The sequence below is a fragment of the Phascolarctos cinereus genome, unplaced genomic scaffold, assembly GCF_003287225.1.
Source record: "Phascolarctos cinereus isolate Bilbo 61053 unplaced genomic scaffold, phaCin_HiC Scaffold_2;HRSCAF=192, whole genome shotgun sequence".
NCBI lineage: Eukaryota > Metazoa > Chordata > Mammalia > Diprotodontia > Phascolarctidae > Phascolarctos > Phascolarctos cinereus.
Window position 1 is genome coordinate 43,668,929 of NW_027555625.1, and position 27,920 is coordinate 43,696,848.

The 27,920-nt window shown below is 46.1% G+C and overlaps 1 protein-coding gene across 1 annotated transcript; it reads left to right on the plus strand.

The window, feature by feature from the left end:
• On the plus strand, nucleotides 1-27,850 carry AARS1 (alanyl-tRNA synthetase 1). The gene is made up of 21 exons (XM_020963660.1): nucleotides 1-104; nucleotides 1,392-1,555; nucleotides 2,972-3,160; nucleotides 3,426-3,571; nucleotides 13,628-13,819; nucleotides 14,625-14,769; nucleotides 15,737-15,882; nucleotides 17,403-17,511; nucleotides 17,621-17,771; nucleotides 18,061-18,185; nucleotides 18,304-18,448; nucleotides 19,061-19,239; nucleotides 19,546-19,659; nucleotides 21,215-21,421; nucleotides 21,753-21,937; nucleotides 24,853-24,961; nucleotides 25,533-25,646; nucleotides 26,013-26,132; nucleotides 26,252-26,338; nucleotides 26,997-27,110; nucleotides 27,325-27,850. The coding sequence occupies exons 2-21, from the start codon at nucleotides 1,412-1,414 to the stop codon at nucleotides 27,508-27,510; spliced, it is 2,907 nt and encodes a 968-aa protein (XP_020819319.1). The 5' UTR covers nucleotides 1-104; nucleotides 1,392-1,411; the 3' UTR covers nucleotides 27,511-27,850.
• The last annotated feature ends 70 nt before the right edge of the window (nucleotides 27,851-27,920 follow it).

Consider the following 27,920-nt stretch of genomic DNA (forward strand, 5'->3'; position numbering starts at 1 on the left):
CGTCTTCTCGCTCCGATTGGAGGACGGGCAGGGAGGCTGGCGCGGCTTGTGTGGGGTCGCCTGGCGCTGGAGCTGAAGGATACGGGAGTCCTCGTCCCGCACAGGTAACGGCCTCGTGGCGGCCGGAGAGTGGTGGGGTCAGCCGGGTGGTGGGAGCGGGCCGGGGCCGTGGCGGCTGGGCCGGGGTCGGGGAGCGGCGCGAGCCCCGCAGCGTCCCCCGGGGATAGGGAGCCGGGGCCGAGGGGCCGCTTCCTGGCGGGGCGCGGCGGCCGGGGCTCGTCGGGCCTCCTCCGGTAGGGCTCGGCTCTCGAGCTCCGGGCAGGTCCGCCGCGGAGGAAGCGAGGCTTCTTCCATTAGGCCAGGCTCCCGTCTCCGCTAGGGATTACAGGAGGGGGAGGGCTTCTCTGGAGGAGCGTCTACACCAGCAGCAGCATCCCTTGGCTTTCAGGTCGCCTGGCCTTGAGGTCCCCCGGCCTGGGCCGGCGTATACCACTGTTGCAACCGGATCGATTTCTTTTGCAATTGCATCTACTCGGGGAGGGAGTCCGTAGGCTCCCCCAGCGTGTTCAGAGGGTCTTGGGTCTGGCCAGTGCCAGAAGGTGGGTTTGAGCTCCAGGAAAGAACAAACGTATGTTTGCCTGTGTCAGAGCCAAGAAAAAAGGCAGTAGTCACCACCCAGGAGGGGGAGGGTGATTGCACTGGTGTCAGCGCTAAATTTATTTCTAAATTTTATGGATAGCTTTTTTTGTGTCACCTTCATTGCTAAATAAATCCCTCCCCTTCCCAGCGAGCTGTGCCTTGTGCTAAAGAATGAGGGTGTTGAACTAGAATGACCATCCAGGTTCTCAGCAGCTCTGGCTGCTTGAGATCTTAAGGTCTTTTTTTGAGAACCTCTCAGAACCTTTCCATGACCTTGTCTCTGAAGGAAAGTTTGCCTTTTTTCTGTTAGTTTGTAGATTCCAGAGGTAATTTTGTTATTTATTGTGCATTGGTGCTTAGAGGCCTGATAGAGGTGACAGGCTACCTTCAAGCCTATTCCCAGGTACCCTGGTGCTCATTGTTTACATCATTTACATTCCTGTTTAGGGGAAAGAGGAATAAAACTTAAGCGTTATTGGTACTCAGAAAATATTTCTAAAATTGAATTAAGCTCCGTGACTGATTGCAAAGATTGGGATGGGGTCCAGGAAGAAAGAATACATGATGTGGCATGGAGCTCTTTGGTGCTTGCTCAGCAGCTTGGGGCTCTTCAACAGTTCTGGGACTGAATGGTATAATTTCCTGTGTCCTGATTTGACTTGGCTTGGTATCCCAGAGCCTTGTGTAAAATGGTCCTTTAGTTAATAGCTTCCAAACCTGTTAACATTCGGTTCTTCTCTATCTCTGGTCAGCTTTGAGTGATATTTCCAAAATGGAGTCCACATTAACTGCCAGTGAAGTCCGGCGTCGGTTTGTTGACTTCTTCAGGAAAAACCAGCACACTTATGTGCACTCATCTGCCACAATTCCATTGGACGATCCCACTCTTCTTTTTACCAATGCTGGCATGAACCAGGTAGGCTTACCCACAGAATGGAAGGCTCTGTGATTATTTGCTTTTCTTAAGATGTTTAGTCTACAGAAATAATGAGAGAAGAGCAATGGTTACTACAAAGATATTCAAAGATAGGACATGGTTTGGTTTCTTGGGAGAGGAGGAGGATAGATTTGCCCCATTAATTAGGCTGCTGCTTTTTCATCCAGATCTATCTTTTATGAAAGCCACTAACATTGATATAGCACTACCTATGTGGGAGGCACTTTGTTAAGCACTTTACAATTATTCTCTCTTTTGATACTCACAAAGAACTGCAGGATTCAGAAACTTTATTCACTTTGCCCCTTTGATTTGGACCCTCCAAAGTTTGTTGGTGTTCCCGAGCAGAACTGCTTTTATCACCATCCCAGCTCATAGACCAGTGCTTTTAATGCTTTTGCAGCAACAGCTGCTAATCCCAGTCTCCTTCCCATTCTGAGTATTGTTATAATTTCCATTTGGAGAAGTTGGACTATTAAAGAAAGTTAGCAAAATTCGAAGGTTTTGTTTCTCTAAAGGAGGAATTTTTGCAGTATTGTGAACCATGTGAAAACAGGACCCTAGATTTAAAGCTTGGAGGGATCATATAAACCACCTAGTCCAGGATCTCCAACTTTCAGTTGAGGAAAGTGAAACCTGGAGAGGTTGAGTGATTTGGCCAAGAGATGAGGGTGGGATCTGACCCTGACACCTCTAACTACAATCTGTTGCTCTTTCTGCTCTACCTTGTGCTTCTAACCTTGTCCTTCTGAATTGTTGTATGTCTCATTTAAGAGGAGGAATTGTGGTAACATGGAAAAGAGGACTGGTCCTAGTTCCAGCTCTGTGACTGATTGCCTGGCTTGGAGAACCAGCACTTTCTCTCTCCAGACCTTAGATGAGGGGATGAGCCTTAGACTCCCTTCTAGCTTGAAAGTTCCTCAAGTCTCACTCTTTGCTTATGCCTGTTTATAATAAGTCTTTGGGAGTAAAGTTTCCTTCAGTGCTGCTCATGGTACCAGGTATATTCAAAGAATTCCATGATTCCTTATACTGGTACCCTTAGGTACTTTCTAGACAGATGAACTCGTTTTGTTTGGAGAGAGTTTGTTAAATATCAGTAATAGATTCATGTTGCTCTGACATCTTGCTATAGGATAGGCTGGAATTTTCTTTTTCCCCAGACCATTCTTCATCAGAAGGAGAAGGGCAGTAAAAAGTGTCCTAACCTTATAGAAACGTTTCCTGTTATCATCTGAGTATCTCCATGACTTTTTTCTTTTCCCATAGCCTTTGGAACTGTGGATAAAGAGCAGCATTTTCAAGTGTGTGTGAGCCTGATGTGTGTAACCCTGCTTTTGAGGCACAATTTTCAGTACTTTCTGAAGTGGAAATGTCTCCCCTTTTCTCCTCTAGTTCAAACCTATCTTCCTCAACACAATTGATCCGTCTCACCCTATGGCCAAGTTGAGCAGAGCTGCCAACACCCAGAAGTGTATCCGAGCTGGAGGCAAGCACAATGACCTAGACGATGTGGGGAAGGATGTTTATCACCACACCTTCTTCGAGATGTTGGGCTCCTGGTCTTTTGGGGATTATTTTAAGGTAAGTCACATCATACTTGGGAACAGAATGGCCCCGTAGGTTGAGAGACATAGTTTTCACGATAGGAAAAAGTGTCTCCAGGAGCATGTACTTTGATAACTCTTGGTTTCCCACATGGGTTTCTTATAATGTTTTGCCCTGGACATCAGTGACTTTGAAATGCAGGCTGCCTTGTTGGCTGCCGTCTGTGACTGGGGGGGGGGGGGGTTGTTTTTTACTAGCACAGAATGGTTAGTTTTATTAACTGTCGTTGTCCTTTATGCAGGAACTGGCCTGTAAGATGGCCTTGGAGCTTCTTACCCAAGAGTTTGGCATCCCCCTAGACAAACTGTATGTCACCTACTTTGGAGGAAATGAAGCAGCTGGTTTAGAACCAGACTTAGAATGCAAGCAGATCTGGCAAAATTTGGGGTAAGAATGCATGCAGCCTACTGAGAATATAAATGAGAGCAAAGTGCTTTTTCACCCAAAGAATTGATATTTTATATTGATGTTTGTCCCGTTTCTCTTGCGTCACCATGGTCAGTTTCATGCTTTGAGTCAGGGGAATTTGTCTTTGTGCCTTGGTACATACCTTGCCTGCTTATTGCGCAACATTTTCTTGTTAGTTTTTGAATACAAAACCAATTTGTCCTGTTTGGAAATGTAAAGATATCAAGGAAGAATGGGGAAAAAGAGTAGGAGAACCCCAAAAATGACTAAAACATACTGTAACTTCCATAAAACAGTTTATAATTGAACACTGTTTCCCTACTTTTTTTTTTGTGAGGCAGTGACTTACCTAGGGTCACACAGCTAGTGTCAAGTGTCTGAGGCTGGATTTGAACTCAGGTCTTCTTGACTCCAGGGCCAGCGCTCTATGCACTGCGCCACCTAGCTGCCCCTGTTTCCGTCATCAACAGCCTGCTTATTAAGGGCTAAGCACTTGATGAAGGGGGTGTGTGTGTGTGTGTGTGTGTGTGTGTGTGTATTCTGATTTCATTGGTGCAGGGAACTTCCCTGGAGGCAGGGACCAGGGCAGAGCTGCAGCTGTTCTGTGTATACAAACACACATCTGGGAAGTCCTAATATCTCACTTTCTGCTTCTCTCAGTGTCAGTTTCTCTCTTCTGAAGAGCACTACATTCTCTCCTTTGTCCTTACAGTGGTCTGGTAAGGACAGAGGAGGAGGTTCCAAGAAGCCAAGAGGTTTGGAAAGGCTGCCCTCAGTCCCCTTTCCCTCCATTCCTTACAACCTCAGACTTTCTAGTGGCTTTCAGAGCAGGAGGACCTTGATGCTCCGGCAGGAAGGGTGGCCAACTTGTAACTTTGCACTCAGAGCCCAAGGGTTCAAACAAACAGTCCTTTTATTGAAAATATTCCAATACCTTCAGGTAGAAGCAGTTCCCAAGGGAATCAGAAGTGTTTTGGGGGAGTAAAGCAGATCGAAGCCAGAAGCACTGGCCCAAGTCTGTGGCACAACTTCCTTGCTCCCAACAGTGCAATCCACTGTTCTGGGAGGATGTGGAGAGTTAACTCCTCTCTTCGGTTCCACCTTTGTCTTGGCCTGCAGCACTGGCCACAATAGCCCTTCCCAGGACTTCGGGTCCCTAGTGGGGGAAGAGATGACAAAAGGAGGAATTAGTGGGAGCCTTTACTAAGAAATTCTGTCTGGCTTGATTGTTTCTTTAACTGCCACACCTCCCCCCTCCCCCCATTCCTTTCCAATTGATAGAATTCCTTTGATGTGAAGACATAGTTTGGTGATTAGGAACCAAGGGATGCCAGGTCCTTGTAAGATTGCTGCCCTCTAGGGCCATTGGGAGAGAATTTGAAGCTCTTTAGGAAGGAGATGAAAGAGCTGATGCTGAAAGGACCAGAAAGTGATAGATCGTCAGAGTGATTTCCAGTCAGTCAGCAAGGGTTTATTGAGCAAGCCTAGGACTGGAATGAAAGAGATGAGACTTTACCTCAAAATGTTACAATCTCATTGGGGAGAGAATTAGCATTCATGAAACAGCTGGAGAACGCTAGAAGATAATATATTGTTAAGGGCTAAACTGTGTTGTGCAGACTATAAATTTTGTGAGGGCTCAGAAAAGGAGAAACTGTGATGGTGGAGTAGGTTGGATTTGAGTTGGGTTTTGAAGCATTGATAACATTTGAGGAAGAGGGAAGGCATCCCAGGTACAGGAGAACATGGTCAGCAGCAGTAAGGAAAGGATGGTCTCACTGGGTGAGATCCTGTGTGTGTGTGGGGGGTGTTCTAGTCCTGAGCCCCTCCTTTCTTTTTTTTTTTAATTAATTTACTTTTAGTTTTCAACATTCACTTCTAAATGATTTTGAGTATTCAATTTTCTCCCCCTCCCACCTCTTCTTCCTCAAAACAGCGTACAATCTGATATAGGCTCTACGTAGACATTCGTGTTAAGCATATTTTCCCATTAGTCATGATGTAAAGAACAATTAGAACTAATGGGAGGAACCACAAGAATGAAGCAATAAAACAAAACAACAAAGGAAAAGGAGAGCAAACAGTGTGCTTCCATCTGCATTCAGACTCCAGAGTTCTTTCTCTGGATGTGGATAGAAATTTCCATCGTGAGTTTTTTGGAATTATTTTAGATTCTTGTTTTGCTTTGAAGAGCCAAGTCTATTAAAGTCAGTTGTCCCGTAACGTTGCTGTTACTGTGTACAATGTTCTCCTGGTTCTGCTCATATCATTCTGCATTAGTTCATGTAAGTCTTTCCAAGTTTTTTTGTAGTCTGACTGCCCATCATTTCTTATAACACAGTAGTATTTCATTACATTCATATACCACAACCTGTTCAGCTATTCCCCAATTGATGGGCATCTCCTCAATTTCCAATTCTTTGCCACTACAAAAAGAGCTGCTATAAATATTTTTGTACATGTGGGTCCTTTTCCCATTTGTATGACCTCTTTGGGATACAGCCCTAAAAATGCTATTGCTGAGTCAAAGGGTATGCACAATTTTATAGCCCTTCGGGCATAGTTCCAAATTGCTCTCCAAAATGGTTAGATCATTTCACATCTCCATCAACAATATATTAGTGTTCTGATTTTCCCACATCCTCTCCAACATTTATCATTTTCCTGTTTTGTCATGTTAGCCAATCTAATAGGTGTGATGTGGTACCTCAGAGTTGTTTTGATTTGCATTTCTCTAATCAGTAGTGATTTCGAGAATTTTTTCATATGACTATAGATAGCTTTAGTTTCTTCCTCTGAAAACTGTCTATAAATTTAGCTCAGTTCTCTATGTATTTTAGAAATGAGGTCTTTATCAGAGACACTGGTTGTAAAAATTCTTTCCCAGTTTTCCGCTTCCCTCCTAATCTTGGTTGCATTGGCTTTATTTGTGCAAAAACTTTTCAATTTAATGTAATCAAAATTGTCCATGTTGAATTTCGTAATGTTCTCTATCTCCTGTTTGGTCGTGAATTCTTCTGTTCTCCATAGATCTGAAAGGTAAACTATTCCTTGTTCTTCTAGTTTACTTATAGTATCAGTCTTTATGTCTAAATCATGTACCCATTTTTACTTTATCTTGGTATAGGGTGTAAGGTGTTGGTTTATGCCCAGTTTCTGCCATACATTTTTCTAGTTTACCCAACAGCTTTTGCTAAATACTGATTTCTTATCCCAGAAGCTGGAGTCAGTAGATTACTATAGTCATTGACTGTTGTGTCTTGCATACCTAACCTATTCCACTGATCCACCACTCTGTTTCTTAGCCAATACCAGGTAGTTTTGATGACTGCTAGTTCATAATACAATTTAAGATCAGGTACAGCTAGGACACCTTCCCTTGCATTTCTTTTCATTAGTTCCTTTGATACTCTGGACTTTTTTTTTTGTTTTCGTTTTGTTAATGGTTTTTTTTCCTAGCTCTGTAAAATAATTTGTTGGTAGTTTGATTTGTATGGCACTAAATAAGTAAATTAATTTAGGTAGAATTGTCATTTTTTGTTATATTAGGTCAGCCTACCCATGAGCAACTGATATTTTTCCAATTATTTAGATCTGACTTTACGTGAAAAGTGTTTTATAGTTGTGTTCATATAGTTCCTGGTTTTGTTTTGGCAGGTACACTCCCAAATATTTTATAGTGTCTACAGTAATTTTAGATGGAATTTCTCTTTCTATCTCTTGCTGCTGGGCTTTTTAGTAATATATAGAAATGCCAATTATTTATGTGGGTTTATTTTATATCCTGCAACTTTGCTAAATTTGTTTATTATTTCAAGTAATTTTTTACTTGATTCCCTAGGATTCCTAAGTGAGCCATCATATCATCAGCAGAAAGTGGTAGCTTTGTTTCTTCTTTGCCTATTCTAATTCCTTCAATTTCTTTTTCTTCTCTAATTGCTACGGCTAACATTTCTAGGACAGTATTGAATAACAGTGGTGATAATGGACATCCTTGTTTCACCCACAATCTTATTGGAAATGCTTCTAGCTTATCCCTATTGCATATAATGCTTGCTGATGGTTTTTGATAGATGCTACATATCATTTTAAGGAAGACTCCATTTATTCCTATGTTCTCTAGTGTTTTTAATAGGAATGGGTGTTGTATTTTGTCAGATGCTTTTTCTGCATTTATTGAGATAATTATATGATTTGTATTAGTCTTGTTGTTGATATGGTCAGCTATGCTGATAGTTTTCCTAATATTGAACCAGCCCTTCATTCCTGGTATAAATCCTACCTGGTCGTAGTGTATTATTCTCATGATAAGTTGTTGTAATCTCTTTGCTGATGTTTTATTTAAAATTTCTGCATCTGTATTCATTAGGGAAATTGGTCTATAATTTCCTTTTTCTGTTTTGGCTCTTCCTAGTTTAGATATCACCACCATATTTGTATCATGAAAAGAATTTGGTAGGACTCCTTGTTCACCTCTTTTCCCAAATAGTTTATATAGTATTGGAATTAGTTGTTCTTTAAACGTTTGATAGGCCCTGGAGATTTTTTCTTAAGCAGTTCATTGATGGTTTGTTCAATTTCTTTTTCTGAAATGGGGCTATTTAAGTATTTTATTTCCTCTTCCCTTAATCCGGCCAATTTATATTTTTGCAAATATTCATCCCTTTCACTAAGATTGTCAGATCTGTTGGCATACAGTTGTTCAAAATAGCTCTTAATTATTGTTTTGATTTCCTCTTCATTAGTGGTGAATTCACCCTTTTCCTTTTTGATGCTGGAAATTTGGTTGTTTTAATCAAATTAACCAAAGGTTTGTCTACTTTATTGGTTTTGGTTTTTTGTTTTGTATTGTTTTTTCATAAAACCAACTTTTAGTTTTATTTATTAGTTCAATAGTTTTCTTAATTTCAGTTTTATTAATCTCTGCTTTGGTTTTCAGAATTTCTAACTTGGTATTTAATTGGGGATTTTCAGTTTGTTCTTTTTCTGACTTTTTTAGTTGCATGCCTAATTCACTGATCTCTTCTTTCTCTATTTTATTCGTATAAGCATTTAGAGATATCAAACTTACCCTAAGAACTGCTTTCACTGCATCCCATAACTTTTGGTATGTTGTCTCATTATTGTCCTCTTGGATGAAGTTATTGATTGTTTCTATGATTTGTTGTTTGACTCACTCATTCTTTAGGATTAGATTATTTAGTTTCCAGTTTTTAGTCTATTTTTCCATGGCCCTTCATTACATATAATTTTTATTGCATCATGTTCTGAAAAGGATGCATTTAATATTTCTTTCTGCATTGGATTATGAGGTTTTTATGCCCTAATACATGGTCAGTTTTTGTGTAGGTGCCATGTACTGTGGAGAAAAAGGTATATTCCTTTCTGTCCCCATTCAGTTTTCTCCAGTTTTCTTCAGCTATGTTTAACTTTTCTAAGATTCTGTTGATTTCCTTCTTTCTTGTTTATTTTGTGGTTAGATTTATCTAGTTCTGAGAGAGGAAGGTTGAGGTCCCCCACTAGTATAGTTTTGTTGTCTATTTCTTCCTTTACCTCCCTTAACTTCTACAAGAATTTGGCTGTTATACCACTTGGTGCACATATGTTTAGTAATGATATTACTTCATTATCTATGGTACCTTTTAGCAGGATGTAGTTTCCTTCCTTATCTCTTTTAATTAGATCTGTTTTTGCTTTTGCTTTGTCTGAGATCAGGATTGCTACCCCTGTTTTTTTTACTTCAGCTGAAGCATAATATATTCTACTCCAGACTTTTACATCCCTCTGTTTCAGATGTTTCTTGTAAACAACGTATGGTAGGATTATGGTTTCTGATCCATCCTGCTGTCCATTTCTGTTTTATGGGTGGGTTCATCCCATTCACACTCACAGTTATGATTACTATGTGTTTCTTCCTCTCCATCCTATCCCCCCCAATTCCGTTTATGCTTTTTTCTCTTCTTTTTCCCTTTCCCTCCTCACTAATGTTTTGCTGTTGACCTCCCCTCCCTCAGTCTGCCCTCCCTTCTATTAGACCCATCCCTTTTTTTCCCCCCTTTTATCCTTTCTAATTCCTACAGGGTAAGTTAGATTTCTATACTTAACTGATTATGTTATTCCCTCTTTGAACCAAATCTGATAAGAGTAAGGTTCAAATAATGCTCATCTCCCTTCTTTCCCTCTACTGTAATAGGGTTTTGTGCCTTTTCATGTGATGTAATTTATCCTTGTTTGCCTCCTTTCTTCTTCTTCAGTCCCTTTTCACCACTTAATTAAATTTTTTACCATTACATCAAAGTCACCTTAAACCCATACCTTCTGTCTAAGTATACTCCTTTTTAAATGTCATGACATTACAGATCCTAAGAGTTACAAGTGTCAGGGGCAGCTAGATGGCATGGTGCATAAAGCACCAGCCTTGAAGTCTGGAGGACCTGAGTTCAAATCCAGCCTCAGACCAAACACTTGACACTTACTGGCTGTGTGGCCCTGGCCAAGTCACTTAACCCCAGCTGCCTTTAAAAAAAAAAAGTTGCCAGTGTCATCTTCCCTTGTAGGGATGTAAACAGTTTGCCCTTGTTAATAACATGTTGGCTTTTTTCTGTCCTGTTTACCTTTTTATACCTCTCTTCAGTCTTGTATTTGAAGATCAAATTTTCTATTTCTTACATACCTCTCATAAAAGCTCTGGTCTTTTATCAGGAAGGTTTGGAAGTCCCCTATTTCATTGAATGCCCATCTCTTCCCTTGAAAGATTATGCTCAGGTTCGCTGGGTAGTTGATCCTTGGTTGTAATCCAAGCTCTTCTGCCTTAAGGAATATCATGTTCCATACCCTACAGTCTTTTAATGTAGAAGCTGCAAGGTCCTGGGTAATCCTGACTGTGGTTTCATAATATTTAAATTGTTTCTTTCTGGCTGCTTGCAGTATTTTCTCTTTGATCTGGTAGTTTTGGAATTTGGTACTATATTCCTTGGTGTTTTCAATTTGAGATCTCTTTCAGGAGGTGGTTGATGGATTCTTTTGATGACTGATTTACCCTCTGGTCAAAGGACCTCAGGGCACTTTTCTTTGATTTCCTGAAAGATGTTGTCCAGGCTCTTTTTTTCACCATAGTTTTCAGTTAGACCAATAATTTTAAAATTGTCTCTCCTGGATCTGTTTTCCAGGTCAGTTGTTTTGCCAATGAGGTATTTTATGTTTTCTTGTATTTTTTCATTCTTTTGTTTCTATTTGACTGATTCTTCCTCTCTCATAGAGTCATTGGCTTCCACTTGACCTATTCTGATTTTTTTTTTTTGGTCAGGGTAATTGGAGTTAAGTGACTTGCTCAGAGTCTCGCAGCCAGTGAGTGTTATGTGTCTGAGGTTGGATTTGAATTCAAGTCCTCCTGACTCCAGGGCCTGTTCTCTATCCACTGCGCCATCTAGCTGCCCCAACCTATTCTGATTTTTAAGGAGTTGTTTTCTTCCATTAGATTTTGTACCTCCTTTTCCATTTGGCCCATTTTACTTTTTAAGGAGTTCTCCTCGGTGAGTTTTTGTGTCTCTTTTTCCATTTGGCCAATTGTATTTTTTAAGGACTTGTTTTCTACAGTTAATTTTTGTCCTTCCTTTTCCAAGCTATTAAATCTCTCTTACATTCCTCTCATTTCTTTTCCCAGTTTTTCTTCTACCTCTCTTATTTGATTTTTTAAATCTTTCTTGAGCTCTTCCAAAAAGGGTTTTTGGGCTTGAGACCAGTTCATATTCCCCTTTGAGGTTTCAGATGAGGGTATATTGACAATGTCCTCTTCTGAATTTGTGCCTTGATCTTCCCTTTCCCAAAAATAAGAATCTATGGTCATTTTCTGTTTCTGCTCTTTGTTCATGGAATTTTGTCTATTTTGTGACATAGAAGAAAAAAATGTTGAGTTCTCCTGCTGAAGCTAAGGGGGCACTTACCTGGCCTTATTTTCCTGCTCACCAGGCTTTGCACCTGAGTGTTTGGCTCCTGGTTGCCCAGGCCTTGCACAGGGATCTTTGGTGCTGGTGGATATCTGTCAGCCTGGAGTTGTGCTTCCTAGCATTGCATTGAGGCATCGAGTGATTTTGCCGCTGGAGAATGCTGTCGCCCATTGTCGTTTTCTGAGAGCTGATGTCTACCAGTTCCCCTTCCTGTTCTGAGGCTCTGGGGTGGTGGTGGTCCTGAGGTGCCTGCTGCACCATCCTGGGTCTCAGGATCTCCCCCTGGTAGGCTGAGGTAGGGCTTGCCGCTAGATTGCTAGGACGCTTCCAGTCCTGTACTGCTCCCCTCCTAACCTAGAGCGAGAGGGACCTTTCCCATTAATACCCCAAGCTTCCTGAAGGGTTTTTCCTGGGTTGATATTTTCTGTGCTTTCAAAGGTCAGTGAAGGAGGGTGAGAGAGACTTACTTCTTACTCTGCCATCTTGGCTCCTGGAAGCAGAAGGAGCCCCTAGTTTCTGAGCTGTGTGATCTGGATGAGGTAATTAACATGTGTCTATTTATCAGACATCCCTACCCTATCATACAGGGCTTTAAGTACCAAATGAAATGGTGAATTTTGATGTGCTTTGGAAAATACAAAGTAGTATGCAATTATAAAATAATATTATTAAATTTAGGATAAGGAGGATAAGACAGATTTTGGAAGGTCTTGGAAACTGGTTAGAGAAATTTTGAATTGATTTGGTTAAGAAAAGCCATTTTCTTCAGCGGAAGAGTGAAGTAGAAAGGGAGTTCACACAAATTTTCTGGAATTGTTATTCAGGAGGGAATAGAGGAAATTAGGTAGAAGAAGAGAGTCAGAGACCAAGTAAGCCTCAGTAATTGAAGGTTGATGTGATGAAGTCCAAGCTAAAGAGCAGGCAGTGGGAATTCAGAGTAAAAAGTGAATCCACCAGGTATTATGAAGAGATAATGGGATGTTTAAAAAGCTGGGTATAAAGGATGCTGTAGTGGGGGAAAGTAATTACTTCTGAAGTTTCATAGCCTGAGAGAGTTAAAGAATGATGCTGCGTCTCATGGAGAAGTTGAGAGAGAAAGCTGATTTGGGGTGGGGAGCATAAGGCTTATTTTAGTCCTAGGGATATTAAATTTGAGATGACTATGGAACATTTAAGTGGAAATGCAGAATCGAAGCACAATGAGACGTCAAGGCTGGAGGTGATTTGGGAATCCTCAATGTAGAGAAATCACTGGCAAAGTCATTAAAGAGAAAGTCAAAGTCTTGATTCTCTTTTTTTAAATCTTTGTTTATTTTTCAGTTGACAAGCATTTATTTTCTGTCCTTCCCACTCCACACTTCATTCTGTTTCCATACTACAGGGTTAAAACCTTGGCTTGGGCCCTCATCCCCTGTGGCCCATTTTAAAGACCTTTCCTTGGTCTTTCTGCTTCCAGGCTCAGCCCCCTTGCATACGCCCTCCACCCAGCTTCCAAAATCATCTTCCTCAATCACAGGTCTGATAAGCTTACTCCTCTGCTCTAAACTCTTGAGTGTTGTGTGTATTTTATCCAGGAAAACTTCCAGGCTCTTCAGCATGCTGTGGAAGGCCTCCACAGTTTGGCTCCGGCCCATATTTCTCTGTTATTTCACACCATTCCCCTCTGCGCAATAGACACTGCCTCTGTCACCGCTCTGCCTTTTCCCAGGCCTGTCATGGCTGTCTGTCCAGTCTTCCCTGACCCTCCTCAGTTGTCAGGGCTTTCTCTACATTGCCTTGAGTTCAGATAACTGTGTCTGTGTCGTGGGGTTCTCTGGCTCATACAAGGCGAGGTGTCTCCCACAGTACTTGGCCTACATTAGGGCCTTAGCAGATGTTTGTCCGAGGATGGGAACCATTGGGTGGCTTTAAAAACAGTGTGCCAGCTCACCACCCCACCCCCCAGCCATGTGATCGTGAGTGTTTGTTGTTTTTATCTCACCTTATGGGCTCCGTCCTTGTAAAGATGGAGTCCTTTCCTGCTAGTCATTGCCCAGAACTGAAGTAGGTTGGTGTGACTATTTCTTTGATCCCCATTCTCTTTGGGCAGGCTGGATGACAGCAAGATTCTTCCTGGCAACATGAAGGATAACTTCTGGGAAATGGGTGACACAGGCCCCTGCGGACCCTGCAGTGAAGTCCACTATGACCGGATTGGTGGCCGGGATGCAGCACATCTTGTCAATCAGGATGACCCTAACGTGCTGGAGATTTGGAATCTGGTGTTTATCCAGTTCAACAGGTGATGTGCTTCCTCTTCATTCATGGGAGAGTGTCAGAAATACCAAATGTTTGCTGTGAGACAACCGGTGCCTGGCATGGAGGCGTGGGTAGAGGCAGAAGGCCGGCCTTAGTCAGAGAGACCTGGGTTCCAGTCCTGCTTCTGACATACAGACTGTGTGACCCTGGGCAACGAGCACATTATTTCTCACTGCCCCAAGTATCTCTAAGACTGGAGGTTGCTGGGCAGATAGCGATCTGCATTGGGAGAGGGAGGTTCCACTCTAGAAGTGCCCTATAGCACAAAAATTGTCTGGCCCACAATGTTACTGAATGTAGGATCTTTCTCTCAGACTTCACCAAGAAAGGGAAAAACAAAGCTAGAAATAAGAGGGTGGTAGCTGAGATGGTTCTCTCATCTTGCCATCTCAGGGTTTTCCTGAGCTGAAGCTCATCCTTTGTGAATGTTGACACTAAAATGGGAAAAGTACTAGAGGAATGGAACCCTCCCATTGGGGGAGAGACTTTTCATTTGTTGGTGTTCTGTCCCTCTTCCTTCCCTCTCCCGCAAAAAAAAAGCTCTTTTTCATTGGAATATTCTGACCCCAAATGATGGCTCCCTACCATTTAACCAAATTCTATTTTAGGTCTGGACAAGTTCATTAAGTTTCCCCTGAAGTCTCATTCTGGCTAGAACCTCATTTTACCCCAACTCTGTTCCTGTCGTGGAAAAACAAATGATGACAGTTTGTGTTTCAAAGGCAGGGGCCTGGATGACACCCGCCTGGATCCCCTGTCTCATCTTTGGCCTTTTCTGAATCATGCAGGGAAACTGATGGCAGCCTGAAACCTCTTCCCAAGAAAAGCATTGATACAGGAATGGGTCTGGAGCGCCTGGTGTCCGTGTTACAGAACAAGATGTCCAACTACGATACAGACCTGTTCGTCCCCTACTTTGAAGCCATTCAGAAGGTATGAGGCTATATCCCATAGCCATTGGCTCGGCCAGAATAGAGGGGTTGTTCCTTTTTTCCTCAGCTGTGTGGCCAAAGATTCACTCATTCATCAACAATTTATTAAGCTCCCACTATGTGCAAACCATTGTTGCTGAGAGGTGGGAGAGAAGGACGTGTCTCCAGCATGATCTGTGCCCTCAGGGAGCCGCCTGCTGTGTGCTCCACAAGCTGCTTCTTAGCCAGGGCCACGGGGTCCTTTTCTAAGTGGTCCTTTGACACCCGATCTGGGCTTGAGTCAGGAGCATCATTAGGCATGTTAGCATATGGATTGTCTCACATCGCAGAAGTACCATTTGAGTTGGAGGCGACCTTAGCAGCCATGTCACCTAAGCCGTGCCCCAAAGCAGGGCTGCCTGGTGGTACCATAGTGCACAGAGCGCCAGGCCTTGAGTCAGGAAGACTCATCTTACTCAGTTCAGATGTGGCCTCAGACAGTTAGACATTTAGTGACCCTGGGCAAGTCACTTAACCTTGTTTGCCTCAGTTTCCTTATCAGTAAGATGAGCTGGAAAAGGCAATAGCAAACCACTCCAGTATTTCTGCCAAGAAAACCCCAAATGGGGTCACTAAGAGTCAGACAGGACTGAAACAACTGAACAGATAGCCAGAAGGAATCCCCACCATAACATAACTGACAGATGTCCATACTGATGCTATTTGAAGACCTCTAATGAGGGCAGACCACCCCATGCTGGGACAGCTCTAATTGTCAGGGAGTTTGTCCTCACATCATACCTGAAGTGGCCTCTTTGCAACATCCACCCTTGTTCTCTGGAGCCAAACAAAACAAGTCCAGTCCTTCTTCCACATGACGATCCAGCAAATACATGAAGGAAACTGTGATTCCCTCCAAGTCTTCTCAAGGCTAAACAGCCACATTCCTTCCGTCAGTTCTGAGGCATTTGGCTGTATTTTTCTTACAGGGCACTGGTGCTCGGCCGTACACAGGGTGTGTTGGTGCTGACGATGTCGACGGGATAGACATGGCATACCGTGTGCTGGCTGACCATGCACGTACCCTCACGGTGGCCCTGGCCGATGGGGGCAGACCTGACAATACGGGTCGAGGGTAAGCACATGGGTGGCCTGAGCAGCTTCTTACCAGGCTATGCTTCAACTCCCAGGGGAGGGGGGATCCTGTGCCTAATTATGGACTGAGGGAGAAGAATTTCAGCAAGTCTCAAAGATTCCTTGCCATTTAAATCTCTGTAGCTGGTGAGTACAAAGTGATGAGATTTATTATTATTTTTTTTTACCAACCTAGTATATATGGAGAAAGCATTTCTGATAAGAAAAGCCATACAGAACTTTTTCCTTTAATCCGGTTTTTGTCGTCTATGTGAAATATACTTAAAAACTAAAGTTAGGAAATCTGAAAGTCAGTTACTTCTATGCAGTTAAGTATCTGCTGGGGGCCAGGCACTGTGTGAAACCCTGGGGATACAAAGAAAGACAAAAGCAGTCCTTACTCTCCAGGAGGTCAGAGTCTAAAGGGGGAGACAGCATGCAAACAGCGTATAGGCAGGATAAAACAGAGATAGTTGGCAGAGGGAAGGGCTTAGTATAAGGGGGCTCGGGATCTTAGCTAGGACCTGAAGGAAGCCACGGGGCGGAGATGAGGGAGGAGAGTGTTCCAGGTGTAGGTCTTGTGAGAAGAACGGCAGGGATCACAGTGTATGTGGAGAGGAGAAATAAGGGGTAAGAGACTGGAGAGGTGAGAAAAGAAGGACTTTGAAGCAGGCTTTCATCTGTGATCCTCGAGGGGACAGGGAGTCACTGGAGTTTTCTGAGTACAAGAGTGACGCTGTATTTTAAGATCATTTTGGCAGCTGAGTGGAAGATGGACAAGAGTGGGGAAAGACTTGAGGCAAGCAGGCCCACCAGTGACTGCTGCAATAGTATAAGCATGAATCAGTGAGGAGAGGAGGGGGGTGCACACCAGAGATTGCTGTGAAAGTCAAGTTGACAGGCCCTGGCAACAGCTTGAATGTAGGGAGTGAGAATGAGGAGCTGAGGACAGCACAGCCTAGCATGCAAACCCTGGGAAGATGGTGGCTCCCTCAGAAACTGAGAGGGTTGAGGAGGAAAGATGGTGAATTCATTTGGCCATGTAGAGTTTAAGGTGTCGGTGGTACGATTCTGGGAGTTAGGAGAGGGGTGAAGGCTGGACAAGTAATTCTGAGAATCATCAACATAAAGTATGTATGATAAAGATGTTAGTGATGGAAGAAAGCCCTGTATGTGGTGCTGGTACTTGGAAACCAGAGGAAGTGGGCTCTGGATTGTGACTGAGGTCATGGAAGGTTTCCTTGTACTATATGGTGTAATACATGCCTGATACTGCCTGCCCTTTCTGGTTTTCCCTCAGTGTTCATTAGAGCGTACTTGGTGTGGAGGCAGGGTGGCCTGCCTTGAACCTGTTGTCATGTTTATTTATAAACATCATAAAATGGGTGAAAAGAAGCCTGCTTAAAGGGGAGGGAACAAAAAGTTTGTTTGAATTTTTGAGGCGAGTTTCCAGAAGAGCTCCTAGAAAGAATCTGGCTTGGAGCGTCTCTTGGTACTTGACTGAGCTCTGTCTTCTCCCAGGTATGTGCTGAGGCGGATTCTCCGGCGGGCAGTTCGATACTCCCACGAGAAACTTAACGCCAGAAGGGGTTTCTTTGCTACGCTGGTGGACGTGGTTGTCCAGTCACTGGTATGTCTGTTCTCCTAAAGCAAGTACTCTTAGTAGGGCCGTGGTGGCCAACAGCCATCACAGGCTCGTGGCTTCCCTAGGTGCCACCTCCTTTTTTCCCCTACAATAGGGCGATGCCTTTCCTGAGCTAAAGAAAGATCCAGACATGGTGAAGGACATCATTAATGAAGAAGAGGGACAGTTTCTGAAGACCCTGAGTAGGGGGCGGCGCATCCTGGACAGGAAGATACAGAGTCTGGGAGATTGTAAGACCATCCCAGGTGAGGACCCATTTTCTTCCCTTCCTTATCCAAGCCTCACTTTCAGACCAGCGACCATGGGCTGCCATGGCCACTAGGAGCCCAGTCTTAGCTTGGCTAAAGTCCTCACTGGGTAAGGGGGGATGTTCCCAGAAGGAAAAATTCCAGAGAATTCAGTTGATGGGGATCCCATTCAGACAGCCAGCTCCTTACGTGCCGTTCCCTTCCTTCCCCTTTATTACTTCCCCCATCTCATCAGTTCTTCCTGGTGTGATGTCCACTTTCTGTTTTGTGGCCACGTTCCTCACAGGCGACACGGCGTGGCTACTGTATGATACGTATGGTTTTCCGGTGGATCTCACTGGACTGATCGCTGAGGAGAAGGGCCTGGTTGTGGATATGGATGGCTTTGAGGAGGAGAGGAAACTGGCCCAGGTAGGGAGTTGGGATGGTGACAAACAGGCCCTGCCCGCTCTCCCTGGGCTTCCTGAAGGGGAGCTTTGGCCGGTTTAAAGTTGTACAGCTGACCCCTCCTTCTTCTTGTCGTTGCCAGCTAAAGTCCCAGGGCAAGGGAGCTGAAGGAGAAAATCACATCATGCTGGACATTTATGCCATCGAAGAGCTTCGAGTGAAGGGTCTTGAGGCCACAGATGACTCACTGAAGTATAATTACCAGTCAGACTCCAGCGGCACTTATGGTGACTTGCTCTGTTTATGCCCCTTCTCTCCCTTTGACTTCATTTGCTGGTTTTTGGAGTGCTCTGATTTCACTGGACCCCATTTCTTTGTTTCTTGTATGGCAGGATTAGGGATGCATCTGCTAGAACCAGCAGGAATGCGCTAGTTTTATCCTTCAGGATACACTTGACTGTTAATCCTAACAGTTAGGATAATGGGTAGAACTTGAAGAATATAAGTGGCATTGAGAACCTCTATATTTATATACACTTTTTGGAGTTTTAAAACAATTCTTGCACCCAAAGCCCCTAAGCCTAGAATTCTAATTGGAAGAAATCTGAAAACCTGTAGCCACTCTGCATCATTTTACAAATGGGGAAACCAACCTAAAAAGGGGAGGTGGCTTGGCCGAGGTCACCTGGCTGGTTGATGGCAGAGCTGCTGGCTCCCAGTGCCCTTTCTATGCCATGTCACTATAGCAGCTGGTCTGCCCGGCCAGCTTCTGCTTAGAAACGCCGTTCTCAGCGTGGCAGGCACTGTCATGGAGCCCAAGGAGCTCGTGCTCACAGACGGCGAAGCTACGCTTGAGAGAGAGGTGGCTAAGTTATTGACCTTCCCTTCTTGTTCTGCAGAGTTTGAGACTCCAGTGGCCACGGTGAAGGCCCTGCACAGGGAGAAGACGTTTGTGGACGAAGTATCCACTGGCCAAGAGTGCGGCGTGGTGCTAGACAAGACCTGTTTCTATGCTGAGCAGGGAGGGCAAATCTATGACGAGGGCTTCCTGGTGAAGGAGGATGACAGCAGTGAGGACGTAAGCGTGACTCCATCCTGTTAGGCCTCTGAGAGGCCAGTGCTGTCCTGCTGCAGCCAGCAAGCGAGGCATATGTCTGGGGCAGTGGTAGTGAGGGTGCTGACGGGCTGGGGGCAGAGGCCGAAGTCTAGACGCAAGAGCAAACTGTCCCTGTGCTGCTGTCCCAAGGTTCCACACATGTTGGGAGGACACTGGTTCATGCCTCAACTCTAGTGCATTCCCTTTTCCACTTATGAAGATTGATTATGGATGTCAACTGATCAGTTATTGGTTTGTTTTGTTAAAACCCACTCTTACTCCTTGTAGAAAACCGAGTTCACAGTCAAAGACACTCAGGTTCGAGGGGGATACGTGCTGCACGTGGGAACGGTCTATGGGAGCCTGAGAGTGGGGGATCGCGTCCGGCTCTTCATTGACGAGGTCAGTTGTTTTTCACATCACTTACGTTTCCTCCTGTATCCATCTCTCAGCTCTCTCCCTGAGAGCCATCCCTCACAATGAAAAGAGGAAAAAGGGTTCCAGATGACCAGCCAAGGCATTAAAACAGTGGGTCCTGTGTGTGGTGTTCCCCGATCCCCACCAAAAACTGAGGGAAGGTGCTTTCTGTCTTTGCTTTGGAGGCACATTGGTCATTACAGTTTTGCAGCGTTCAGTTCTGTATTTTTGTCCTTATTGATTGTGGTTCTTTGTCCCTGTGAATGTCGTTTTCTGTTCTTTCTCCACTTTGCATCATACTTTTTAAGTCTTTCCAGGCTTCTCTGTAGTTATCATGTTTCTTGCCTCTTAAAGCGGCGGACTAGGCCATTGCATTGGTGGGCCAGTTTGTTTAGCCTTTCCCCAGTCAGTGAGCATTTAATTTTTCTCCGGTTCTTTGATACCACAAAAAGTGTTGCTAGCAGTGTTTTTGTGTATACAAGGCCTGCCTTGTTATCAGCCATGTCCTTGGGGACATGCAGGGGAGTTGTTCAGTCACGGGGGGGGGGGGGAGAGCATTTTAGCCATTTTACTTGTATAATTTGAAATTATTTTCCAAAATGGGTGGACAGCCCCGCTGTCACTGTGTTAGTGCGTTCAGAGCTCTTTACCCCCGATCCTTTCCCATCATTCCACTTTGTAATGCCTCACTCCCCTCCACCAGCTCTGGAGGAGAGTGCTGCGGCCCTCACACCTCACGCTCCCTCTCCCATCTCCCATCTCTGCACCTTTGCACTGGCTGTAGCACAGGCTAAGACCCTTCCCTCTAAGCTCCAGCTAGTTGTCTCCCTCAGTTCAGAGGCTGTTGTCGGCAGGGGGGCTTTGCTAGGCCCCCACTACTAGTGCCTCCTTTCCCAGAGGCTTCCTTCTATCCATTCTGTGTTTGTCTTGTGTGTGCCCGCTTAAGTTAGGTGGTCTGCCATTAAAATGGAAGGTCCTTCCAGGCAGCGCTTGCCTTTTCTTCTCTGCACCCATAGCGCCTGGCACGCTGCCAGGAAGGGGGGGGGGCTCCTCCATCGTGCCAGGCACTGTGCATCGCTTTACAAATACTGTCTTGTTTCATCCTCGTAACATTCCCGAGAAGCAGGTGCTGTTGTCCCAATCTGACAGGTGAGGAAACAGCATGCCACAGCTAGGATGTGTTTGAGGCTGGACTTGAACTTCTGACTCCAGGCCCATTCCTCTACATAGTGCTACCAGTGAATTATTAGGTAGTTTAGAAGTACTTATTGATTAATTAATTGAAATCCATTACAGTAGATATGGCTCATTGTAATTAATGAAATAATATGGAGGTTTACTGAGTCTCAGCTCTTAAGTATATCTACACTGAGTTCATTTCAGCTTTTAGTGATGACTTCTTCCTGGATTTGGGGGGTGGGGGAGAAGGGTGGCCCCCATAGCATTTTCTTCTCTTAATCTCCGTCACCCTGAGGAGCCCCAGACTCCCTCCCCCCGAGTCAGCAGCGTACTGTAATTCCTATGGCCTTTTTCCCACTAGCCCCGACGCAGGCCTGTCATGAGCAACCACACCGCCACCCACATCCTGAACTTCGCCTTGCGCTCTGTGCTCGGGGAGGCCGACCAGAGGGGCTCCCTGGTAGCACCAGACCGCCTCCGCTTTGATTTTACTGCCAAGAGCGCAATGTCCACCCAGCAGATCAAGGAGACAGAAAAGATCGCTAATGGGATGATAGAGGCGGCCAAGGTTTGTGAGTTGGCTCCTGCACTTAAGCCCTCCAGGCCCCGACCTCCTGCACCTCCACCAGCCTTTCCCTTGCCATCTCCTGGGCTTCAGTGGCTAATCAGGCCCCTGGGCTCCCCAGTCTATCCTTAGGACTAACCACCATCACTCTCTGCAGCTCAGATGGCCTCTTTATTTAATCAGGAGGCCCACACAGGGAAAGCCAGCCTTGGAAATGTGTTTGGAGATTTAGAGCAGCCCATCTTCTGTCCCTTCCCTGCCTTCATGAACGCTGTCGGGCCCCCAGAGGACCTTTCACTTCACGCCACCTCTCTGCCTGCTTCTTCTCTTGCAGCCTGTATACGCCCAGGATTGCCCCCTGGCAGCAGCCAAAGCCATCCAAGGGCTGCGGGCTGTTTTTGATGAAACCTATCCCGACCCCGTGCGCGTTGTCTCTATTGGCATCCCCGTGGCCAAGCTGCTGGACGACCCTTCGGGCCCTGCTGGCTCTCTTACTTCAGTGGAGTTCTGCGGGGGAACGTGAGTGATGAACGGGGATGAATTGCTATTGACTGTGGTGTTTCAGGGTCTTCTCGGGGAGGTGCATGGCACGGAGGGGCCGTCCTCAAGAGGGGAAGCTCCCGGGCCTGATGTCCAGACCCACTTGGTCTCTTGGCCCCTGACCTGATGCAGCTTCCTAGAAGAGTTTGGCATTCGTTATCTAGCCACTTGAATAGGCCTGTTCTCCAGGCTGACGCTGGCGATGTGGCTAGGGGTGTGTTCGGATTTCAGAGGGGCCAGAGGTAGAGTCTGCGATATTCTTCCCTGGCCTCCAGCTAATCCCCCTTGGAAAGCTCTGCCTGCCTCTGGGGATTCTGAACCCCCAAATGAGACCCCATTTACACTGTGGAACCAGCTTATCAGTTCTGCTAACCGTGGCCCAGATGTCCCAGCTATTTCACTGTTAGGGAGACCCTTTATTAATAAAGGAAACTCAGAGTACAAGCCATTCCAAAGACTGTGAGCTACCTTAGGAAGTGACGAAAGAGACCACTAAGAATTGGGGGAGGTAGCAGGTGGGGGTGGGGAAATGCAGAATACCTGGGGATTCCTACAAATCCCCCTACAAGCAAGCCCCCTACAAGGTACATTCTTCTAAAAAGTTCAACAAAATTACAGCATAGTGTAAGTACCAAAGGAGGCCTAACAGTTTGTATGTGTATTATGAATAATTGTTCATTAGGTTCATATTACTTATAAAGTGATAGTCTTGTTGGGCAGCTAGGTGGCGCCATAGTGCATAGAGCGCTGGCCCTGGAGTCAGACCCAAGTTTAGACACTTCCTAGCTGTGTGACCCTGGGCAAGTCACTTAACCCTGTTTGCCTCAGTTTCGTCATCTATAAAATCAGCTGGAGAAGGAAAAGGCAAGCCACTCTAGTACCAAAAAAACCCAAATGGCTTATAAAAAATGACTGAACACCAAAAGCACCAACCATAGTCTTACTACCTACTTGTAGCACAGTAAGGGTCATTACAGTCATATACCGAAGTTCAGCTGTTCCCCTTTCATCGAGGATGTGTTTTATTTTCCACTTTTTGTTACCAAAAATAATACTGCTATGAATATTTCTGTATGTAGTCTTTTCTTGCTGTAATTTTCCACATTGGGGTGTAATCCCGTAGTTGAGTTTCTGGGCCAAAAGGTATGAACAGTTTAATTTAGAAAGTTTTCTTGCAGAATTCTAAATTGTTTTCCCAGAGCAGTTGAACCAGTTCACCACCCTGCCAATAGTGGACTGCGCTTATCATTCCAGAGTCCTTTAACATTGAATTTTCCTGTCTCTGGTGATTTAGTGGGTAGGAGGTGATACCTCCGGGTTGTTTTCATTTATATATCCCTGATTACAGGGGTGTTCTTTCCTCCATTCACAATTGTCAAGGCTGGGAGAGGTCTGGCCACAGCCCAGATCTCCTTGGGATTTCCCTTCTAGGGAGTTTTAGCCTCTGTCCTTTAGAGAAGCTAAAAACCCCCACCCCAGCAGTACTGATGGCCCCTTCCTCCCCGGAGCAGGTGTGTCAGAAAAACTACTCCCAGGATGCTTCTCTCCTGGGTAATAAGCTGCTTATATATTCAAGGCATTCTTAATAGAATGTTTGATGAGTACAGTGAGTACAGAGTTCTGCCCGTGTTTGTATCTTCTCAAGAGCTAGTGCGGTGCATTGCCTGTGGGAAGCATTTAAATGTTTCTTAGCAAAGGTTGAATTGTTTCTCCGCTCGGAGGGACCCGGATTTGGAAGATCTGGAGTTGGATCCGAGTTCTGCCACATACTAGTTGCCCTGATTGGACCGCAGTGTTTTCTATAAAGTAAGGAGAGAGGATGAAATTCCCTCTCAGGCCCCTTTCAACTTCAGCATTCTAGCATTATGTAGAAAGCAGAAAACTAGAGACACCCTCAGAGTAGCCCACAAAACGAGCATCTTGATGGCCAGAGACGCTTTAGATAAACAAGTTGGAAAACAGAATTGGAGGTTCACATGCAGGATTGCCAGCCTGTTCATCATCTTGAGGGCCTTTGCCCATCCACAGCACTTGCAAAGAACATAGACTGTCGACCAGCCCATTACTTTACAGAGGAAGAAGGTGTATGTGGGCCTCCCGAGGGACAACAGCCTGCTCTGAGGTCACAGAGATAACCGGCGACAGAGCCGTGATCAGCCCCCAGGTCTGATTCTCAGCCTGGTGCTTTCCCTGGTATCCTGTGCTGCCGACTCTTCTCCTGCTTCTGCTTTATTACTCCTTGGCTAGCGGGTGCCTTTTTAAAATTGATTTCTTTTGGTGTTCAGTTAGCTTAGTTTCCAGATTTTTCACCCTCCGCCTCCTGGTAACAGGAAGGTGGGGATGGGGAGCGTCATCAGCGTGTCGGCCCCCGCCCCCCGTGCCCAGCAGGCCAGGAGGGGCAGTGTCTCCTGCCTTTGGGGCAGAGGGCGCTGGTTCTGAGCACACGCTGTTCCATTTCTCTTTGAGTGTTCCTGTCACTCACATGATCTCGTTTTCTGAACCAGAGCCTGAGACTTTGCATGGCTGAGTTCTCTGTCTTCATCATTCCTTAGGGTGTGGTGCTAATCCATTTCACTTGTGTTCCTCAGTTCATTGACCGGATATCTGCCTCGTTTCCAGTTCTTTGCTCTTCTAGAAAGTGCTGTCATGATCACTTTGTTGTGTGGGAGCCTTTTTCTCTTTGACCCCCTTGGGCTTTATGCCTGGCCTGGGATCTTGGATCAGCGTGGAGCTGGCTCACTGGGTGTGCCCACGAGGCTGTCCTGGGACACCTTGAGTGGACAGAGCAGCCATGTGTGTGAAGCACTTCCCGTGTGACGGCCGAGGCGGGCTGGGAGGGGCACAGAGACGTGACTGTGTGGCTGTCGTCCATTCCTGGCTTTGGTTGCTTTTAGGCACTTGCAGAATTCGAGTCACGCTGGAGCCTTGGTGATTGTGAGCGAGGAAGCCATCGCCAAGGGCATCCGGAGGATTGTGGCAGTCACTGGCATTGAGGCTCAGAAGGTGAGTGTGAGGGGCCTGAGCCTGGCAGCTGGGGGACATGGGGCCCTGGGCCGGGAATCCTTCAGACCCCCATTCAGATCCTGCCTCAGACACTTACTAGGTATGTGACCCTGGGCAGGTCACTGAACTCTCTGCTTCAGTTTCATCCATAAAATGGGCGTAACAACTACACTGACCTTATAGGGTTGTTGTCGCAACAATCAAATAAGATAATAAATGCAGAATTTTGAAAACCTGAAAGTCCTATAATATATGTTAGCTAGTATTAATTTCAACGATGGTTAAAAGGGTGTTCTAGTTCTCAAGCTCGTGGGGCCCCTCTCTCTGCATCTGAAGTGCTGTCTTCTTATTGAAGAGGTGACATGGCGACCTCTTCCTCTGGAACAGGTGGGGTTCTTGACCCCTGTGGGGGTTTCTTTGTAATTTACACTGGTAGCCTCCCCATTGGTGTAGATGTGGGCATTCACATACAGTCTTAACCTGAAAGCTTGGAAGGTGAGGGGCTGGAGGTGGGCATCGTCTCTGTTCAGTTCTGTAGCCTGCTCCCTGAAGTCTCCCTCACGCATCCTAGGCACTCAGGAAAGCAGACAGCTTGAAGATGTCTTTGTCTGAGTTGGAAGCTAAAGTGAAGGCCCAGACAGCTCCGAACAAGGACATCCAGAAGGAGATTTCTGACTTTGGTGAGGTATGGATCAGCCTGTCCTCTCCCTAAGTGGGAGTGGTCCATCAGGGGTCCTTACCAGCTGCAGCAGGTGGGGGCGGGGCCAGCACGTCTGACCAGCAGAGTTCTCTTGATGTCGGGGGTGCTCCGAACCCCCGACTCCACAGGACTTTTCCTATTGCATGCTCACCTGCACGTGGCAGCTCAACTCTTCCAGCATTTTTTTCTTTCTTTGCTTGCTTCTTTCTCTGTGTAACTGACTCCCAATTGCAGGTAAGTCAGTGTCTGTCTTGGGAATTCTCTGCTAGTTTCAGGATCAGTAGGTCTATAGTTGAGAACTTAAGGCTCGTGGGGGGTAAAGTCCTCTGATCCCAACCGCTCTTGTTTCAGCTCCTGGCCACCACAGTGGTTCCCCAGTGGCAGAAGGACGAATTGAGAGAGAATCTCAAAGCCCTGAAGAAGATCATGGATGACCTCGACCGGGCCAGCAAAGCCGACGTTCAGAAAAGGGTGAGTGCAGGCTCGGGAGACGCGGGAGGGCTCTGCTCCTCGGGGTCTGTCGTCCAAGTGACAGTGCACGTGTGTCTGCTCTGCAGCCGCCTGAGGCTGGTCTTGTGTTGGATCTGCAGGTGCTGGAGAGAACCAAGCAGCTCATCGAAAGGCAGCCCAACCAGCCCCTGGTCATCATGGAGATGGAGAGCGGCGCTTCAGCCAAGGTGCTCACTCATATCTGGCTCATGCTCGGGAATGGCTGACCTAGGAAGCTGTTACCGCAGGCCATGCTCACCCATGCTGGCGCAGAGGTTTCCAGTTCCCCTTCCCTTATGTGCCCTAGGGGAGCCTTCCTCCTTTTGCTGCTGCTCTGCTGAGCTCCAGGACACATCTGCCCTTGGGTGGGTAGGAGTCTGGACATTAGCCCTGACTATGGCCACCCAGACCGAAGGGTAACTGACCAGAGGCTTGTCATCTGAGAGCCTGCTCCCTGGGACAGAAGGAGCTACTGCCCAGGGCTGAGAGGAGAAACTGTGTCAGAGACAGATAATTGTTTAATTAACAGATTCATTTTTCAGCCTTCAGCAAGCAGTCTTCATTATGCTAGGTGTGCCCCAAAAGAATAACAGTCTAGTAAATTGTAGCAAATCCCTTGAGGGCCCACCTTGTGCCAGTACAGTAGAAGTACAAGGTGGCGTTGCCAGAGAATGCCAAGGACCGGTTGCCCTGGAAGAGCCAGAGCCCACGAGGCCACCGTGTCCGGGCTGGGGAGGTGGGAGAGCATTGGCGGTTCCCCCAGGGCCTTCCCTAGAACTCCTAGTGGGAAGTGGCTGCCCCAGGCCCCTCGCCTTCCCGCCCCCTGAGCTGCTGGTGTCCCTGCAGGCCCTGAATGAAGCTCTGAAGCTTTTCAAGACCCATTCCCCCGAGACCTCTGCCATGCTCTTCACTGTGGATAACGAAGCTAACAAGATCATTTGCTTATGCCAAGTCCCTCAGGTGTGTAGCTTTCCCAGGCCCAGCTGGACCTTGCGTCCTGACTTGGACTCCCATCCTGGTCTGCAGTGGATGGCGTGGGAGGGTGGGTGGATGCTGCTCACATGTCTCCTTGGGGTAGGTGTCATGCTAAGGCCACGGGCTCTTCGTCCTGCCATGTTAGCTCAGCATCTCCATTCCTGCAGGATAGCATCTGAGTCCCTTTTTTTCCTTCCAGAACGCGGCCAACAGGGGCCTGAAGGCCAGTGAGTGGGTACAGCAGGTGTCAGGATTGATGGATGGCAAGGGTGGTGGCAAGGATGTGTCGGCACAGGCCACAGGCAAGAACGTGGGCTGCCTACAGGAGGCCCTGAGGCTCGCCACATCCTTTGCCCACCTTCGGCTGGGAGACCTAAAGAACTGAGGGCAGACTGTTCCTGCCTCAGTCACCCGTGACCGTGGCGAGCGGCATTGGAACGCCTCAGACTTCATCTTAAGTAATCCTTTTCATCTCAACCATGCACCCTAACAATAACTGTAGCATAATCCATGAGCCACGAGCCTCTGCCTTGGGGCTGAACTCTCTTGGGCCCTCGAACCACTACTTCTACCTGGGGGCCTGGGCTACGCTGCTGCTATCCTCCCCTCCCCTTGACTGCTGTCAAACACGACTCACACCCGAGTGTCCAGCCCATCAGACCCACTCCTCTGGGAGGAGGTGTGGAAAGGGCTGTCCCAGAATTAAAGAACCACGTGCGATGAAAGTTGATGTCTTGTGGTCATGGGCTGAAGCTGGCCTTCTAGAACATGCTTCCTCTCGGGGTCCAGTTGAAG